The 19678-nt window shown below is 43.6% G+C and overlaps 1 protein-coding gene across 2 annotated transcripts in view; it reads left to right on the top strand.

Annotated features, from left to right (window-relative positions):
* The window catches only part of UBE2G1 (ubiquitin conjugating enzyme E2 G1), a 103967-nt gene that overhangs the window by 25264 nt on the left and 59025 nt on the right, over positions 1-19678 (top strand). Inside the window, exon 1 of one of the 2 annotated variants that reach the window (XM_042917020.1) lies at positions 14650-14772. The exons of the other annotated variant lie outside the window; for it this stretch is intronic. Coding sequence (XP_042772954.1) covers positions 14724-14772 — 49 coding nt within the window. The 5' untranslated portion in view covers positions 14650-14723. Of the gene's footprint in view, positions 1-14649; positions 14773-19678 lie in introns of those variants that run through there. 2 annotated transcript variants of the gene reach the window in all.

Raw genomic sequence — 19678 nt, 5'->3', positions numbered from 1 at the left:
AAATGTTAAAAGTGGCATTTGGATTTAACTGCCTTGACAGTGTTCTCAGCTAGTACCTGAGCCATGCTGTATGGGGTAGAGGTTTGGTCATTTGTGTATCAGGAGATGGTAAAATTGCCGAGGCTGATTCACTTCATCAGAGGTAGCCTCGTTCTTCAGGTACATATTTGGGTGCTGACCTGAAGTACATTTGACCCTTGAACAATTCAGGGGTCAGGGGAGCCCACCCCCTGCACAGTTGAAAATCTTCGTGTAACTTTTGACTCCCCCAAAACTTAACTAGCAACAGCCTGTTGCTTACTGGAAGCCTTACTGACAACATAAACAGTCAGTTAGCACATATTTTGTATGTTGTATGTATTATATATTGCATTCTGACAACAGAGTAGGCTAGAGAAAAGAAAATGTCACTAAGAAAATCATAAGAGGGGTACCATGTGACTCTTGATCTTGGAGTTGTGAGTTTAAGCCCCATGTTGGGTAAAGAGATTACTTAAAAGTAAAATATTTTAAAAAATTATAAGAGAAAATACACTTACAGAACTGGAGTTTACCGAGTCTCCAAGAAAATTTCCAGGTATATTTATTGAAGAAAAATCCATGTCTGTGTGGACCTGCACAGCTCAAACCCCTGCTGTTCAAGGGTCGGCTGTGCTGTCGGGTGGGGAAGACCTTGGAGAAAACTGCCTTTTTTTGCCCCACTCCCCGCCCCACCCCACCTGTTTCCCCGAGAAGCTGCTTCTTGTAGGAAGTGTGTCTGCTGGGCAGGAAGACAGACACGTGTAATGGCCATAAAACGTGAGGGTCGTACAGCAGGGGGAGGTGGGGAAGCATCACTGTGGAGGCGATGGCTGAGTCTGAGAGTAATCGGTAGGAACCGGCCAGATGTTCGAAGGTGCCAGGACTTTGGAGGCATCTGAGAGTCCAGAGTGGTTGGGGGCGATGGTGGATGTCCGGCAAGAGTGTTAAGCCATTGTAGGTGATCTCTGGGACAGTCTGTGCTAGGGTTTCCCTCTACTGTCCACACAGAGGGTGCGTAACTGCACTCTGGGTATCTGGCCAGCGAGTGCAGTCAGAGATCAGTTGCTACCACTCAATTCTACTTGGATTAAACTCTCTTTTTGACAACTGACTAAGGGCTCTGCAGTCCACCCTTCTAGAGGCCTTGGATGGACATTGTAGTCTGAATCCCTTGAAATTGTATTCAAAATTGTGCGTTTGGTGAAGGGAGGGGAGGCTCTGTCTCTTGATTTAGATTTTCATAGGGGTTTGAAACCACCTACCTGCTGAACTCCCTTAACTCCCCCTGCCCCCAGAGAGAGCTGCACACCTCCCCTATGTGGAGGGGTCTTTACTGAATTGTACTTTGGGTGCCGTCACTGCTGTCTCCACCTATGGAGGTGTGCTGACAGCTTGGAGCCTGGATCCTGCTTCAGATTCTGGGTCTCCCTCTCTCTCTGCCTGCCCCCCCCCCCTCAAAAATAAGTAAACATGAAGAAAAAGGGGGGGTACCTTCAGGATTAAATTCATTCTTTTTGTGAGCAATGAAAATAAATTCCTTTAATCTGTCAGATAATTTTTTTTTAAATCTTAGTGGCGTTCAGTTTGACTATCTGATCATACTTCCTTTTTCATATAAGCGGTTAGAAATCTTGAGTACGATGAACTAGTCATTCGTCAAAAGTAAGCACCCAGTAGCTTAGAGCTGAAATTGTAGGCTGTTGACTCTGTGAATGTAGACGATTCATATGCATTTTTGATGCATTTTTATAATGTCCATATTTTTGATTCCATTAAATGTCCCTCATTGTCTCTCTTTTTCTCATGTAATTTATTTTGTATTTTATGTATCTCTGTAATGCATACTATACTTGGGGGCAAGGTAGGATATTTAAAAATAAACCTTAAGCCATCTGTGTTTAGAGATTTCCCCTTTGGAAAAATGTTGTTCTCTTTTGTTATGTATTCCTTTTCCTATGTAGCGCATACTTTTTACTTGGGACTTTACTTTTTCCTATCTCTGCTTAGAAAAATACACTCACCCTTTATGGTAAAGGACTAGTTTAAATGCTTTTGCTGCTTAGATGTCTTATCCAATACCCTGACCCTTGCAAAGTAGTTTTCAAGTCTGTTGGCATCTAGATTAGGGCCTGACATTTTTAGTGAACTTCTATCCTCTATGCAGTATTTTTTTTTTTTTTAATGTTTATTTATTTTTGAGAGAGAGAGAGAGCGAGAGAGAGAGAGAGATAATGCAAGCAGGGGAGGGGCAGAGAGAGAATCCGAACCAAGTAGGTTCCAGGTTCTGAGCTGTCAGCAGAGTCCCACGCGGGGTTCAAACTCATGAACTGTGAGGTCATGACCTGAGCCGAAGTCGGACACTCAACCGACTGAGCCACCCAGGCGCCCTGTGATGTAGTGTTTTTTTTTTTAATCCTTAAGGCATTTATCATTTTGTGCTTGGCTGTGATTTTTATATACGTGTTTGCCCTCACCCCTTCGTGTGATCATAACTGGTCAGTCCAGTATTAGTATTCTATTTTGTAATTCCCATCCCCTCCTCCTTCCTCAGTTGTGTGTAATCTTTGTGGTGATTCTCTTAAGACACTTGACAGGATGGCTCCTGGGAGCCAGTGGAGGCCTGGATGCACACGCAGGTGAACAGTTGTAATCGTAGTGGTGATTTGGTTGGTTCATATTAGTCATGGTGGATGTTTACTGGTTTGCATCAGGGTTCCTGAACTTGATCAGAGTCCCAAAAATAGTCACTTGGTTGAAGCCATTGCTGTATATACTAAGTTTGTAGGAATCACAGAAATTGAATAACCATTAGGTTGGTTGATAAAATCAGAATTTAGAGTTTTCTGTAGTTGGGCAGAAAATTTGCTAAAACAGTAATAGTGGTTATTTGTCTTTAAAAAATTGCCAGCATGAGGTCAGGGAGACCCAGGTTAGCAGTAGGCAGCCTGTGAGAAAAAGACCTCTACTGGTCACTTTTTACATTAGAATGGGCTGGGGTATGTAGTGGTTAAACTCACATATGCGCACACGTACACACGCCTGAAGTCCCAGTGGCTTAAAATACAAAGGTATTTTCGGTATTTTATTTGTCATTGGCTCAGGTTGGCAGAGGTCTCTGCTCACGAGGGCGCTCCGTAAGAGTGCCGCTCGCACTTGCCAGAGGAAGGCCCTGTTTTTCTGGAGGCTCTGTTCCACCCAGGAGGAGTAAAAGCTCTGGCCAGAAGTGAATGGGTGCGCTCCCACTTACAAGTCATTGGCCAAATGTAGTCACGTGGTGCCTCCCCAATCACAGGGGGGCTCGGAAATGTACCCTTAACTGTGCCTGCCAGCCACACTGACGACTGCTCCACACATGACTGTTCTAGCACATGACTGGCTGGTTGAGCTGTACTGAACGCTCGGTACCGTTCTGTTCAATGGATGGGCCCCTGCTAACTTTGCATCTAGAGAGGGAGTTCCTTACAGATGGTGTTACGACTCGACGGTCTTTTGTTTTGAATTTCTACAGTTGTGTTTGCTTCCTCATTGATACCTTTTTTTCTGAAGCATCTTTATTATTTTTCTCCGTTTCTCCTTTCTTGACTCCTTTTGAGAGTACAAGTTGTATAAATGAGGCTGCACTGTCTTACCTGCTTTGAGGGACCGTGAAATTGACTCTCCAATCCATATATTTAGGGTTGTTTTAGTTTAGGTCTGGATACAACGTTTATACCTGTTGACTAGCGGTAATATTTGATGTTCATTGGGTTAGTATAAAGAGTGATCTGCATGTAAAGCCTTCTTCTAAGATGAGAACTAATACTGGCCTTCACAGATTGGTGGCAGTAGATGCTACTTGTATTTTAAAGGCGGTACGCTCGTTTTTATGAGGATCAGAGTTGTAAGTTACGTGGCAATTTTGAATACTGTGCTAAATTCGTGAAGAGCAGATGTGGACTCTCCTGTTGGCCGTCCTGATGTGAAACTAGTTTGAAGAGTGCAATCCTGAATTTTTCGGTGCTGTGTATTCAAATTAGCAGAAACCATCGTTTTTTTGCTTTTGTTGTTTTTGAATAGTACCGTAGGTTGTTTTCTTAAATAAGGTTGACCGTGTTTTTCCTCCCCCTGCTCAATTTGAGTCTCTGGAGCCTGTTCTATTTTTACTTGTGGATCCGGCAGGCTGAGGCGGTCTCTGATTTCATGCTCTGCAGATCAACAGGAGATCTCTTGTAAGATGAGAATTGTGTAGTGGGTGACTGTTTGGAGAGTAAACAGCCCTTACTAGTTGGTAAACACTTACTGAGCTATGTTTTCAGTAACGGCAATTTTTAGCAATGTCTTTGGTACTGTGACTAAAGATAGTCAAGAATAAATTCAGTAGTTGGCTTTTTGCTGTAAGTAATTGTTAGAAGTAATTTTTTGAAGTATTGTTGAAGCTTTATCTCCTATATGTTTTATTTTTTAACTGTCTTTAAGGGATCACTGAAAGTAATTTATGTGGAATATTTACACATTCTTGGGAATAAGCCAGGACTGTTGAATTAAAAAAGTTTACAAAAAAGTCTCGCAAAACCATTTCATTATAAAATGAAAGTAAAACAGTACCGTTTAAAATTCAAATCCAGCAACATTTATTCTTTCCAGCGCCTCAGAGTCTGCTTGGGGCTGGGGTTGAAAAGATTAGTTGATTATTTGTTAGAGTACCTTTGGTAAACATTGCAGAGAAGACCTGATGACACTTCCCCCCTCCGAGTGATGGACACTTGAGCTGCTTGTTATGAGACTGGGCCTTTCTCGCATTTCTGGCCCTCTGCTGCTGACATTCTGCTTGCTCCTTACTTGCTCCTTCCGGGTCTCTGGGTGACCTGACGTGGTGTCCGATTTCAGTTGATGAGTCCATTTACTTTGCAAAACTGAGTTAAGTTTTCAGATAGTTTTGTTTTAAAGTTGAAGTTTGATCTTCTATTTCTTGGGCAGGTGAATGAATGCGGTAGAGCAGAGCTTGTTTGAATCACAGGACATTTCGAAAGGCAGCTAGGATACTTCCCCACCATTTTCCCACACTCTAACTCTTCCCGCTTTGACAAACTCTAAACTCTTGGTTGGTCTGTATATTCACAGTGTATTCTCTGACGTTGGTATGCCCAGTCCTTTTTTTTTTTTTTTTTTTTTATTTAAAGGTATGATTTTCTTTTCCCTGAGTTTTCCCTGCTCGCCACTGCTCCTTTTTTCCTTAATCTGTTGCCGAATTAGACGTACCAGACGTGGTGGAGAGCCGCATGGAACTGTGTTTGTTGGATAGACAGTTGTGTATTTATGTTGACGTTGGAGCACCAGGGTGTTGATAGGAAGAGGGGCCACAGGGTGTGATAACATATTTATTACTGTTTCTCACTAAATGGAACCAGGGCTCCATGGAGAAATGGCTGATTTGCCTGGGATTGGAAATGTTCAGAACGTCCTGTTTAGGTAACAGAAAGCAAGAAAGCAATCAAAGATCAATGGGCAGGCAGCTTTATCACTGGGCAAGGTTCCCATTGCATAGATTGCTCGGTGGGATATTTTGGGTGGATAAAATGAGTAGAAATCATGGATTAAAACACAGAACTGTGTTAAAATCCATGACTTCATAATACTAAAGCCAATAACAAACAACAGCAACAGCAGTAATAACAAAACACCTAATGGTCACCTTTGGAAGATGCTGTGCAACCAACTTATTCTGAAGGTAAGAGTAAAGAATCAAGTATTTGTCTTTCCAGACTTTCCTAGGTAACTGAAGAGTTGATAAAGAGAAGTTTCTCTTTATACATTGCAGCTAATCCGTGAAAGAATTAGAATGTCGTCATTTTGCAGCCTGTAATGAAACAGATGTAGGCAATGATGAGTAACCGCTACTGAAGCCACAATGTGACACAGTGGCAGCTCCTGAACCCACACCTCATCAAAAGAGGGGCCAGCCAGACAGGTGCCTCCTCGGGAGAGGCAGTGACCCCCTGTGCCTCTTGATCTGCCAGTTTACAGGAAACACAACGTATAGCAGAACGTGTTCGAAGACCCGGTGAGAGGACACACTCTGTAAAATCTAGACGTGAATTCTGTAGGACGGGTGTCTTGGTTTCTTCCACACATGAGTGACCAAAGAAAAAGGCTTAGGGAACCTGTAAAGACCCTTACAAACCAAATGAAATGCGGGATCTTACTTGGGTGGATCTTGATTGTAACCAGCTAATTGTGAGTCTCATGCAGCAGAAGGGAAAACGTGAGTGCCGTGTAGGGGATACGAGCAAAACGCAGATCTTTCTCAGGGTGTAATATCGTGCTCATGTTTTAGAGCGTATATTAAAGTTTTGACAGATGGAAGTACGGCAACTGGTGTTCCTTGTGCGCCGTGGCCGAGAGTGTGCTCAGGCTTCAGGAGAGGCTTTGCCTCCGGTGTCTTGTGGGGTGGCAAAAAAGTCCGGTTGGACCCCGGGAGACCAGTGAAATTGCCAGCGCCTGCTCCTTCCAGTAGATTCGGAATGGGATCAGAGGTGGACTGTCCGCTCCCGGCTCAGTGCCGGAAAACCAGCTTGGGCATGTGCTCGAGTGCCCAAGAAGGTGACCTGGACCTGCACGGTGGCACGTAATTTTACTGTCCCACTTTTCCGCTGAAAATTCACTCATTTTTAAAAAAATTTTTAAAGTTTTTATTTATTTTTGAGAGAGCGTGCTGGAGCACGAGCGGGGGAAGCAGAGAGAGAGACACACACACAGAATCCGAAGCAGGCTCCAGGCTCCGAGCTGTCAGCACAGAGCCTGATGCGGGGCTCGAACCCACAGACCATGAGATCATGACCTGAGCTGAAGTCAGATGCTTAACCAACTGAGCCACCCAGGCACCCTGAAAATTTGCTAAATTTTAAAAGTCATATATGTTGATGCTTTGATCCTAACTGAATTGAATAAAATTCAGCTCTGTGTGGGGAAATGTGTTTTCTCAATTGTTAAGTGTTTTATTTTGAGTTGCTTACTCAGACTAAGACCTGTAGAACTTTTGGTGATGGTATTTATGGTTTATAATTTGAATTATCTGTGAAACTTGAATTCATGCCTAATTTTCTCAAACGTAATATTAACTCTAACTTATCATCAATTCATGATTGTCTAATGGTGTGCATTTTACTAGGGTGTACCCAAAACTACAGGAAAAAACATGGTACCCCCTGAACTACAGATTTACCGAAAGATTTAAGAAAAACCATGAATATTGAATTAAACAAGGATATATTACAGGGTTAAAGTGAAAAATGTGCCTTAATCTTTAAGATAAAAAAGATTTGAGGGGCGCCTGGGTGGCTCAGTTGGTTAAGCATCCGACTTCGGCTCAGGTCATGATCTCACGGTTTGTGGGTTCCAGCCCTGCGTTGGGCTCTGTGCTGACGGCCTGGAGCCTGCTTCGGATTCTGTCTCCCTTGCTCTCTGCCCCTCCCCCACTGATGCTCTGTTTCTCTCTGTCTTAAAAATAAATAAATATAAAAAAATTTGAAATAAAAAAATGATATTTGAAAGAAATTTATGTTTGAGGATCTTCATGATTCTCTGTAGAGTTTTATTTTGTCACCTTCTTAGTTTATTTATGTGTCTCCTGGTTGGGCTAAGGATTTTTTTTTTTTTTTTTTTTTTGAGAAAGAATGAGAGAATCCCAGGAGGGGCAGAGAGAGAGAGAAGTGGGGCTCACCCGAAGCAAGCTCAAGCTTACCTGATGTGGGACTTGAACTCACCAACGGTGAGATCATGACCTGAGCTAAAGTCAGATGCTTAATGACAGGGCCACCCAGGCGCCCGTGTTTTGTTGTTGTTGTTGTTGTTGTTGTTTTACTATTAGGATTAAAATAACTTTTGAGACCCATTTTTTTTAATGTTTATTAAGTTTTTTTGTTCTTTTGAGAGAGGAAGGGCACAAGTGAGCAAAGAAAGGCAGAGAGAGAGAGAGAGAGAGAGAGAGAGAGAGAAGCAGGGCTCACCCAATGGAGGGCTCGAACTCACAAACCATGTGATCATGACCTAAGCTGAAGCCAGATGCTTAACCAACTGAGCCACCCAGGTGACCCGAGACCCATTTCTTTTAATTAGATATTTGCTTGAGTACTAGGCAAGCTGTATTGAGAACCTTTGTTCATATATATTTTTTTAAAGTTTGTTTACTTATTTGAGAGAGAGTGCACATGCTTATGCATAGGGGAGGGTCAGAGAGAGAGGGAGAGAGGGAATCACAAGCAGGCTCTGAGCTGTCAGCACTGAGCTCCGTGTGGAGCTCAATCTCATGAACTGTAGGGTCATGACCTGAGCCAAAATCAAGAGTCAGATGCTTAATTGACTGAGCCCCCCAGGCACCCCTTTGTTTCATCATTTTGATTGGGCTTCTTGGTTGTAAATTCTTTGAGGTACAGACGGTTATGTTGTGTGCCTAGTGTTAATAGCATAACTAGCTACTCTTTATTGCTTGCTTTCCTGTTATACTATTTGTTCCTCATGCTGACTTGCTTTACTGTTCTGTTGAGGATAACCTTGGCTCTGCCTTCAGTAAATGGGGGACTCAGTGCTGGTTTAGAAACCTGCTGGGGACCAATGAATTTGTTTGCGTCAGTATTTTTCTTGGGCTAAAAGTCTTTGCTGCGTTTTTCCAGAGGAGCCCTCGGAGCTTTAGTCCCCAGACTTTACATCTGTTGCAACTGAAGAGAAATTTACCAGTAATACATATTTTTTTTCCTTTCCGGAAAAAAGCTTTGAAGAAGAGTATAGTAAAATCTCTTACCCTCTTACATAGGGAAAGAGGGCTTGACCTTGTTTGAAAGTTTTATAGCTTTTCAGCCATAGGATCATGAGAATTACCTTAGATAACACTTAAAGTGCTGACATATCAGATTTAATCTTCAAATTTAATTCTGCAGTCGTTTAACAGATATTTGAGCGCCCACGTCTCTAAGAGTAACACTTAACAGAATGTAAAAATCTTGCGCAGAGTTTACATTCCGTGTGGGCAGACAGGTAATAAACTAGATAATTAAGTTAAAATGTGGTGTGTTAGGTCGTGATAAGTGCCCGGGAGAGAAAATAAGGCCGAGAGAATGGCACGTCGGAGGTGGTGTCTCCAGGCTGAGGGAGCGACCTTGCGGCTCCCAGGTGGGGGGAGAGGCTGGCAGAGGGGCAGCTCGCGGCGGGTGGCGGCCCGGCCTTTACAGCAGTGAGACTGTGGTTCTGACTCTGAGGTGAGACCAGCCTGTAGAAGTTCTTCAGCAGAAGAGTGACATGATCCAGCTTGCGTTTGAACAGGATCACTTGGCTTGCGGTGCGAGCATGTGGCCTGCAGGGAGATGAGCGGAAACAAACTGGTTGGTGGTTATGAGGCTTGAGTGGGAAGGCGGGCGCGATGCCTGGTGGCCCGGACCAGGATGCTGGCCGTGGAGATGGTAAACGGTTGAGCTCTTGGTTACATTTTCTAAATGGAGCTGTCAGGATTTACTGGGGAATCAGATTTTTTTGGAGTGGTGCGTGTGTGCGTGTGAGAGAGAGAGTTTTCAGGGTGCCTTCAGGGTTTTTGGCCTGAGCAGCTGGAAGGGCGGACTTGGCACTGACTGGGGTGGAAGGACCGCGGGACCAGGACATTACCAGGGGCTCGTTTTGAACACACAGGGTTGGGATGCTCGTTAGACATCGATGTGGGGGAGTCACGTAGGCAGCTTATCACATATGATCAGGAATTCCGTGAAGAGCTTTGGCTCGGAGACCTCACCGGGCAGCTGTGTGTAGATTGTATAGAAACCACGAGGCTGGCCGGGATCAGTAAGCAGGGGGTCAAGGAGGAAGGTTTGGCACGCCGGCATAAGCAGAGAAATTCGCAGAAGCTAGTGATGGGGCTGTGAGGGGCTGTGAGGGGGCTGTGAGGAGGAGTGGTCTGGGAGGTAAACGGGCAATCAGAACATGGCAGCTGTCAGCGGCCAAAGAAAGTTCCAAGGAGGGCTGGGGGCACCTGTGTTAAATGAGAGGTCAGGTAAGATAAGGACTGATAAAGGTCATTAGAGGTGATGGGTGACTTGGAGGACGGTTTCTGGGGTGTGATGGGGGGCAGACGCCAGATCAGTGGGAGCCTGAGAGAGCGGGATGGGGGAAGTGGAGGCAGACACGCAGAGCAGCCCTCTGAAAAGCTGGGCTGTAAAACGGGAACAGAGATGGGGCAGTAGCTGGAATGAACTTGGCTTCCTGTTTCTCGTACAGATTGGAGAAATGATCGCATGTTTATTGATGGGATTGAATTCAGTAGAGAGGGGTGCGTTATGACACAGAGAAGGTAGGGTGATATGGGTTGAAGTTTAGGGAAGAGGGTGGGTCTGTGTAGAGTGTGGAAAATCTTGGAATTTACCTCATAGGTTTTTTTTTTTTTAATGTTTTATTTATTAAAAAAAAAAAATTTTTTTTTTTTTAACATTTTATTTATTTTTGAGACAGGGAGAGACAGAGCATGAACAGGGGAGGGTCAGAGAGAGGGAGACACAGAATCGGAAACAGGCTCCAGGCTCCGAGCTGTCAGCACAGAGCCCGACGCGGGGCTCGAACTCACGGACCGCGAGATTATGACCTGAGCCGAAGTTGGCCGCTTAACCGACTGAGCCACCCAGGCGCCCCAATGTTTTATTTATTTTTGAGACAGAGCATGAGCTGGGAAGGGGCAGAGAGAGAGACACACACAGAATCCGAAGCAGGCTCCAGGCTCCGAGCTGTCAGCACAGAGCCCAACGCGGGGCTCGAGCCCACAAACCGCGAGATCATGATCTGAGCCGAAGTCGGACGCTTAACCGACTGAGGCACCCAGGTGCCCCATGAGTATTTATGTTTAAGAAACATGTTAATTTGTTTAATTTTGCAAGTGACTAGTTTGTTGTACTTTTTTTTTTTTTTTTTTGGTTTGGTTAGCTTTCCTAACTGGAGTAATCATATTCAGATCTCTTTAATCATTTGTTTTTAAGCCTATGTACATTGCCCAGTTGTTCTAAAACAGTGTTAAATATTTGTGTGTTTTTTTGTAGTAATAGTTTAACTATTAACTGTGTTATATACTTTAATTTTTATATTTCTTTCCTAAAGGAACCCTAGTTTTATTATTCATCTTCCTGGCTTGTCTTCCGTTAACAGTTGTCACGGCAGGCACCCTGGTTTTGTCTTGTTGCCTGACTTCAATGGAATGCTTGTAGTTTTTACCTTAGTGGCATAATGTGTCGTGTGTATACTAAATCTTTAATAAATGTACACATATTTACAGCTTGGTGTATATTTAAAAAATTTTTTCTAAAGTTTTTTTTTAAGTTTATTATTTTTGAGAGAGTATGTGTGTGTGTGGGGGGGGGAGGGGCAGAGAGAATCCCAAGCAGGCTCCACACTGTCAGTGCAGAGCCTGACGGGGCTCAAACCCATGATCTGTGAGATCATGACCTGAGCCAAAGTTGGATGCTTAACCGACTGAGCCACCCAGACGCCCCTATAGCATAGTGTATATTATGTGGTAAGTCTTTCTTAGAAATACTGGTACTCTATCTATCTCTGTTTTATTGGGTTTCTTTTTCCAATTAATATCATAAAATAGATCGTGTATATTACACTGTATGAAAAATTTTCAGCAGCAGTGAAAATCATCATTGCTTTTTCTCCTTGAACTTTCGTTGGATGTCTGTTCAAAGAATTGAGCCTCTTGAATTTGTGGAAGATTCACACTTCTAAAATTTATTGTTGGTAATATTTACTAATATTTCGTTTCAGAAAGAGGTGAATGTCTAATCTCTGAGGCCTCATTGTGTGGATTCAAACCCCAGCCTCTCTGTTACAGAACCTCTCTGGGTCAGCTTCCACACCCGTGAGATGAGAAGAAACAGTGTTCAACTCCTAGGCAGGAGAGTGGTAATCAGTCCGTGGGAACTGTCACTGATGTTGTGATGTGCAGGTTGTTGGAATACTTGCCCCGTCTTGGGTCTTAGGTTTTTCCTTGTGATCTCAACCAGTGAAGGGGTCATGCATGGCACAAAAGAGGGCCTGGAGGACTGTGCTTCCAGCTGACGAAGGCTCTGGCATCCTTTCGACGGATGGGTTGTGACTCTTCTGTGCCTGCATTAGACATGTTGGCCCTCCAGCGTGTCAGATTGTTTGGAGACAAAATGAGGTGATGTTACATGCATTGCTTATCTAGATTGATGTCTACAGTCTAGTAAATCCTATATGATAGTGTTTGCTGTTATTAGTATGAATTTTTGTCAAGAGTATTCTCTGTGCTGTTTGTGCATGACAGGCTTCATGAAATGAATTGGGAAATTTTGTTTTCTGGATATGGCTTAATAAAGGAATTACCTTTTGGATTTACTCTGAAAATGTCTGGGACTCGTGTCTGGACTGGTTGGGGAGCTAGGTTCTGACAATATCGTGTTCTTCAAGTGAAACCATGTGGAACTGAGAGCACTCTGTATTTTCCTCTATTTCACCTACATTACATTGTTTAGTGCTTAAAATTTACAGGAAGCTTACTTCATACTTATTTTGGTTTCCTCTGTTACCATCTTATTCCTTTTCAGCCCTGATTTTTACATAATTATTCTTTTAATCCAGGTAATACCGGTGTATCTGTTTTTCTTCAAAATTCAGCTTCTTGGTTTTAGAATTAAACCTGCTGTCTTCTGCTTTCCTAATTGAGTAATTTCTCCATTTCTTTAATTCCTTTATTTATATATATATATATATTTTAATTTTTTTAAATGTTTTATTTATTTTTGAGACAGAGATAGAGCGTGAGCAGGGGAGGGGCAGAGAGAGAGCGAGACACAGAATCCAAAGCAGGCTTCAGGCTCCGAGCTGTCAGCACAGAGCCCGACTCGGGCCTTGAACTCACAAACTGTGAGATCATGACCTGAGCCCAAGTCGGATGCTCAACCGGCTGAGCCACCCAGGCACCCCTATTGATAATTTTTAGTTCTGTTTGTTTTCTAACCTTGAGTTGAATGCTTAATACATTTAATTTTAATTCTTGATGAGTTGACAGTAGTTAGATTTGGATCTTTGGGAATAACTTTATTTGTGTACCGAAGACTTTTATATAGTTAGTTTCTTATAATTGCTATTTACTAGGTAATTTGTACTAATTTTTATTTCCTTTTTTTTTTTTTTTAAAGTAAGCTCTATGCCCAGCATGGGGCTCAAACTCAGGACACCGACATCAAGAGTCGCATGCTCTCCCGACTGAGCTGGCCAGGCAGGTGCCCCTGGATTCCATCTTTGCATGGAATAATTCAGCAAGAGGTAGCACATAGATGGTCAAGTCCCCTCCCCGAAGTGGAGTAGTTTGCTGAATTTTGAGCTGTTGTGGCCTAAATAGACGATCTGCTCTCATTCTGTCATGTGTTCAGCCATTTTATTATTTTTGTCTTTTGATCTTTCAGGACTGAAACAGTGATGGGCTTCTGTGTTTACTTTGCCAGTTGTCTTGTATTTAAAGTTTTGGCTGTGAGTATATGTTTTGAAGTTTTATAGTGTACATAGTTTTATAAGCATGTCTTCCTTCTACCGTGATCTTCATCGTTATAGAAGGTGGCCCTTTGAATTGCACTGGTTTGGGGAGTGTGTTGATACTTGCTTGGTGTACTTTTGCCTCACCTTCACTTTTAACGTTTCTGAGTATGTTTTGTTTTTGGTTGTCTCATGGAGACCCTGTGTCGTTGGACGAAGGTTAGTCTTTATGGACCCAGTGTGAGTTGTTTGCATTCATTTTCGTTAATGTTGTATGTTTGGTTTTGCGTTTGTAATACTGTTTTTTCATTGCCTATCGTTTTGCTTATTTCTTTTTGCTCTTAACATTATTTTCTTGATTTGCTGTCCCTTACCTCATTTGGTAAGTCATGTATCCTGTTTCATTACGTGTATGGTACCATTGGTGGTAAGATGGCTCGCTATTCTGATAACCACCACTGTGGTTAAGTGCTGCTGAAGAAACGCGCATGCCATCGATTGTGATACGCGTGCTGATTTCAGGTACACTAAAAAGTGAAAAACGGTGCAGGGGCGCCTGGGTGGCTCAGTCAGTTGGGTGTCTGACTTTGGCTCAGGTCACGATCTCGTGAGTTCGAGCCCTGCATCAGGCTCTGCGCTGACAGCTCGGAGCCTGGAGTCTGCTTCAGGTTCTGTGTCTCCCTCCCTCTCTGCCCCTCCCCTGCTTGCGCTGTGTCTCCGTCTGTCTGTCTGTCTCTCTCTCAAAAATAAAAAACATTAAAAAATGATAGAATGATCAATAAAAGATTTTTTAAAAAGGTGAAAACCGGTGCATCTTAGATGAAATAAGGTGGTTTGTTTATAGTTCTGCGGTTACTATTAAAAAGTTGTAGCTTTAATATACTTAAATCTATTATGTTCATTAAATAGATTTTGTTTGAGGAGTGGTTTGTTGTATTCTCAGAGTTGTTGTCTGTTTAAACATGTCTGTCAGTGGCTTTCACAAGTGAAACGATACTTATTAAGAGTTTTTGAGCTACATTACCTTCCCCTTAATACCCAGTAAACATCACTTAACTCCGTTATCTTCTGGCATCGAGGGTTACTCTAGAGAAATCTGGGGCCAGCCTGACTTTTTCCCCCTTTGTAGGTGACCTGCTTTTGCCTTGGGTGTTGGTAGAATTCTTTGTTCAGCCTGGAAGTTCAGTAACTTCGTCGGGATGAGCCTCGGTCTGGGTGTGCCTCCCTGTGACACGTTCCTGCCACACGGTGAGCCATTTCAGTGTGTGATTCGGGGGTATTTCTGACACCCCTTTTTCTTCTGTTCTTGTTCTTGCCTCAGGGAGGATCAGCTTGGTGATTGTTGCTCTTCGTTTCCGGTCATTCGTTTATTATTTTTCCAGGTGCTTCCTTTGTGCTTTTCCTCCGTGTTCTGTGTGATTTCTTGAGATGCTTTCAGAACATTGTCTTTGTCACATCAGGTCTACCTCTTCCTTTGTATGATGTGGTTTTCACCTGGCCAGTGGCTTCAGTACATCACTCAGTCTTACCTATTTATGTCTGTGAGCAGCCCTTTCAATTTGTCTCATTTATTTCCCTCTTTTTAAAAAAACCTTTGCTTCTTGTGGTAAAAACAGGTACAACCACATTGTTTTTGAGAAGATGGGAAAACCAATTGCAAAGCAGCTAATAGCAAAATACATTCTCCAAGAACACAACTAAGCGACTCGTAGGTGGTTCTACCAAGATACGTTGTTACGCTCGTTTGCAGGCTTAAAGATGTTTGTTTTTGCAGTTGGATGAACTCCTTTTGTGCACGGTAGAAATCTGTTTTTGCCAGGTGTCCTTTTGTGTACAGGGGAGAAGTATTCAAAGGCCTTTTCCCTATTAATTATAGAAAATCTGTTGAAGACTTTTTCGTCGTTCAGTGAGTTGTAATGTAGACTACAAAACAGTTCACTGAAACCACGACTGACCGGCGCCAGAACAGACCCGGTGTGTGCGTTTCTCCTTCCTGCCGACTTGTTCTTGTTTTATTCTGAAGAAATGAAGGTGACCAACACTGTGCCCCTTGACCTTCGTTCAGGTTGAAGGACGTAGTGAAACTGAATGTGCGCAAATTGTGGTTACCGGGAGTGAGACTTTGTGGCTTCTGCACTTTAAAGCTTGTTAGCTGCTTGGGGAATAGGTTCTCCCTTGGTTCTGTTTGTTTTCAAAGGTGGTGGACACACAGCTTCCTTTTTGTTACTGTGGATGCTAACAAAGCTTGTCTTAACTGTTTTCGTGGGCTTGCACATTCAGAGTGGCACACAAGTATGCTGGCTACATACTCAGTATTGTGAAAAGCCTGAATTTACTGCTTGAGAGTCTAAACCGCAGCTTACCTCTGTAATTAAAACGATCAGCTTCCTAAGGGTTTCGGACTTAAAACTTAAACACACACTTAAGCTGTGCTCGATTGCCCGTAATGTGGCATCTTCCTAAGATACATGTATTTTTACTAATCCGTGAATTCAGCAGATAGTTTCTGAAGGCTGTAGCACGGAGCGGATGGGGTCCCCGGGGCTACACCAGTAAACAAACATCACCGCCGATTCAGAGCCTTGTTCTGGTGGTGGGGGGGGGGGGGTGGGGTGGAGGAGATATACAAAGTTAAGAGGAAGGTGTGGAGGGCTATGGGGGTCCTAAAACAGGGAGAGGGGATAAAATAGGGAGTGTGTAAGCACCGGGGGGTGGGGGGTGTAATTTAAAATAGGGTGACGGCAACGAATTGAGTTAGGTGAGGAAGTGAATGAACCGTGGGAGGATGCAGCAAGCAGGGAGGGAGAGGCAGGAGAGCAGTGGGCTGAAGGCCAGCGAAGGAGGCAGCAGGGGGAGGCTGAGGAGACGTGGGGGCAAGTTCTGGAGATCGTGAGCTGAAGCCCGGGAGACCCTCACTGAGAGGGAGACAAGGCACAGGCTCAGTGGTGACGCGGTCCAGACTCACGTGTGAGAACAGACACCCTGACAGAGGGGTTGTACGTGGCGTCCCACGTGTGTAAGTAAACATTCGTAACTGAAAGCAAAGCTTCACCAGCGCTGTCCCTATTGGCTGTTTTCTTTTTATTAGGAAAACAGATGCTGCTGGTGTCCCTCCCTGCGCATGTATGTCACGACCACATTTCTTGTGATTGAGAAACACTGCTAAACGAGATGCGGCCTCTGCCATGGTGGGAAGGAAGAAAAGAGAGCGTAGGGCGTTGTGTGTTAAAGGAAAATGAATAAAGTGTGAAAATATAAAAGAATAGAAACCAATATCAAATGCACCCTTAGCTTAAAAAATAATTAAATACGAGGTCTACAAAGGCCTAATAGTGAAGAGCCTCACCCACCAGAGGCGACTATTTAAAAAATATTTTTTGGGGGTGCCTGGGTGGCTCAGTTGGTTAAGCGCCTGACTTCTGCTCAGGTCATGATCTCACAGTCGGTGAGCTTGAGCCCCGTGTCAGGCTCTGTGCTGACAGCTCAGAGCCTGGAGCCTTCTTTGGATTCTTTCTGTCTGTCTATGTCTCTCTCCCTCTCTCCCTCTCCCCCTCTCCCCCCTCCCACCCCTCTCTCACTCCTCTCTCACTCGCACTCTCTGTCTCTGTCTCTCTCTCTCTCTCTGTGAAAAGTATATAAACCTTACAATTTTTTAAAAAAATATTTCTTTAAATTTATTTACTCAAAAGTAAATAAACATTAAAAATTTAAAAAAAAAATTTTTTTTTAAAACTTTTCTTATTTAAGAGAGAGAGTGAGAGAGCAGAGGAGGGTAGAGAGAATTGCAAGCAGGCCCCGTGTCGTCAGTGCAGAGCCTGATGGGAGGCTCGAACCCACAAACCAGGAGATCATTACCTGATCCGAAACCATGATGCTTAACTGACTGAGCCACCCAGGCACCACCCCCCAAATGTTTTTTAATGTTTATTTATTTTGGGAGAGCGAGAACTAGCGGAGGAGGGCAGAGAGAGAGAGAGGAGGACAGAAGATCCAATGCCAGCTCTGTGCTGACAGCAGAGAGCCTGCTGTGCGGCCCGAACTCATGAACTGAACCGTGAGATCATGACCTGAGCTGAAGCCAGATGCTTAACCAGCTGAGCCACCGAGGCTCCTCAGAAGCAGCTACCTTAAAAATACCTTTTTGCTGCGAATTTCTTGGGGCCCCATGTTTCTAAATAATATGCTTATAGTGTTTGTTTTTTGTTTACCAACTTCAGGCATCCTCTCTGTTGACTTATTGCTGTGACAGATGTTCCCAGTCTCACTTCCTACTGCTGACAGGCTCTGGGGTTCTGCCCAGAACATTAGCTACCACCTGCCCCCTCCCCCGCCCCCTCCCCCCTCTATTCCTCCCTGCAGCTCCTCTGTGCTGCTCCCTGCACTCTGCCTGATCAGTTTGCCCTCTGCCGCCCATTTTCCATCTTGCAGAACCATGGGCAATCCACCTTGTCTTTTTTTTTTTTTTTTTTTTTTTTAATGTTTATTTATTTTGAGAGAGAGAGCACGCACGCCCAAACGGGGGTGGGGAGAATGGGGAGAGAAACCCAAGCAGGCTCCCGTGCTGTCCGCACAGAGCCTGATGTAGGTCTTGATCCCATGAACCATGAGATCATGACCTGAGCTGACATCAAGAGTCAGACGCTCAACCGGCTGAACCACCCAGGCGCCCCTACCTTGTCTGTAAACAAAATATTTTCACTTAAATGGTTATTTTAAAATTTGGTTCGATAAATTTAATTATTAGGAAGGAAAGGAAATGAACATGTGGGATCACACTGGTGCCTTGAACTGGAAGATAGATTGGAGGTTGGCCACAGCTTTTTGTTTTGTTTTGTTTTATTTTAAAATATGTGCAGTGTGTGCTTTTTTAAGAGTTAGAGATATATTTACAATACTTTATCTTTTTAAAACAAATTCTAAACATTTCCCCGTGTCATTAAAGTACTTTAAATAGTTGCGTAGCAATTTTCCATATCCTGGTACCATGATAGTCCCCCCAATTTGACTTTTAGGTGGTTTTTAAATTATAAATAATTATAAACTATTTAAATTACAGCTGATGCTTCCATGGGTTTTCCTTGTGAACCATATTTACATGTTATGTTGGATTGCTTCGCTTAGGATAAATATCTAGGAGTACTCCTTGCTGCATCAGAGAAGATAAACGTTTTTTGAGGTTCGTGTTTTCTTTCCGTTTTACTGAGACGCAGCTCACGTGGTACCCGTTTAAGGTGTGCAGCGTCCTGACTTAGACATATTGTGAACCTCCATCACTGTACAGAGCTACGAGAGAAGAGGAAAAAACTGTGTTTGTGCTTGGTTCTGTTGTTTCCTTTTGATGAGAACTTCCAGGCTGTGCTGTCCTTGTGTCAGGTATGCCGCGCGGCTGAGTTAGCCAGGCCGTGATGTTGTACCTTACTCACTTTATAGCTGGAGGCTTGTCCTTTTTGACGTTCTGTCTCCGGTTCCCTTCTGGGAAGGCTGTGTTCTTTTCTATTCCCACTCTCACTGAATTGAAATGCCACCTTTTACTGTGTTCTCATTCTTACTGCTTATCAGGGACTTCTGAAAATGTTTGATTCTGACAGGTAAGAAGAAATTTTATTTTAAAAATTCCCAGGGCGTCTGGGTGGCTCAGTCGGTTAAGTGTCTGACTTCAGCTCAGGTCATGATCTTGCCGTTCCGGAGTTTGAGCCCCGCGTCGGGCTCTGTGCTGACGGCTCAGAGCCTGGAGCCTGCTTCGGATCCTGTGTCTCCCTCTCTCTCTGCCCCTTCCCCGCTAGTGCTCTGTCTCTCTCTCAAAAATAAGTAAACATTAAAAAAACCCCAAAACTTAAAAATTCCCGAGAAAGTTGGAACACTTCCTGACAGTTTGGAAGTTTGTTGGTTGTTTTAGAGGTTCGTGACAGCAGTAACTTGCCTTTTAACTTTTTTGGGCTATTTTGGTATGGAAATTGTTTTAGTTGTCCAATTAATTAGTCCTTCCTGTCTTTTCTTCCTTTTCTGTGACACTTAGAATGTTTCCTCTTTGTAAGATCAGATAAGACTATGGAAAATTTGAAGGTGGCTTTGAAATGGGGGGGGGCGGGACTTGACAGCAGTGTTTTTAAACACGGCTGGCCTTTGGTCTGCTGACAGATATCCATCATACTAA

The sequence above is a fragment of the Panthera leo genome, chromosome E1, assembly GCF_018350215.1.
Source record: "Panthera leo isolate Ple1 chromosome E1, P.leo_Ple1_pat1.1, whole genome shotgun sequence".
NCBI classification, from domain to species: domain Eukaryota; kingdom Metazoa; phylum Chordata; class Mammalia; order Carnivora; family Felidae; genus Panthera; species Panthera leo.
This window is presented reverse-complemented; position numbering and strand designations above follow the sequence as displayed.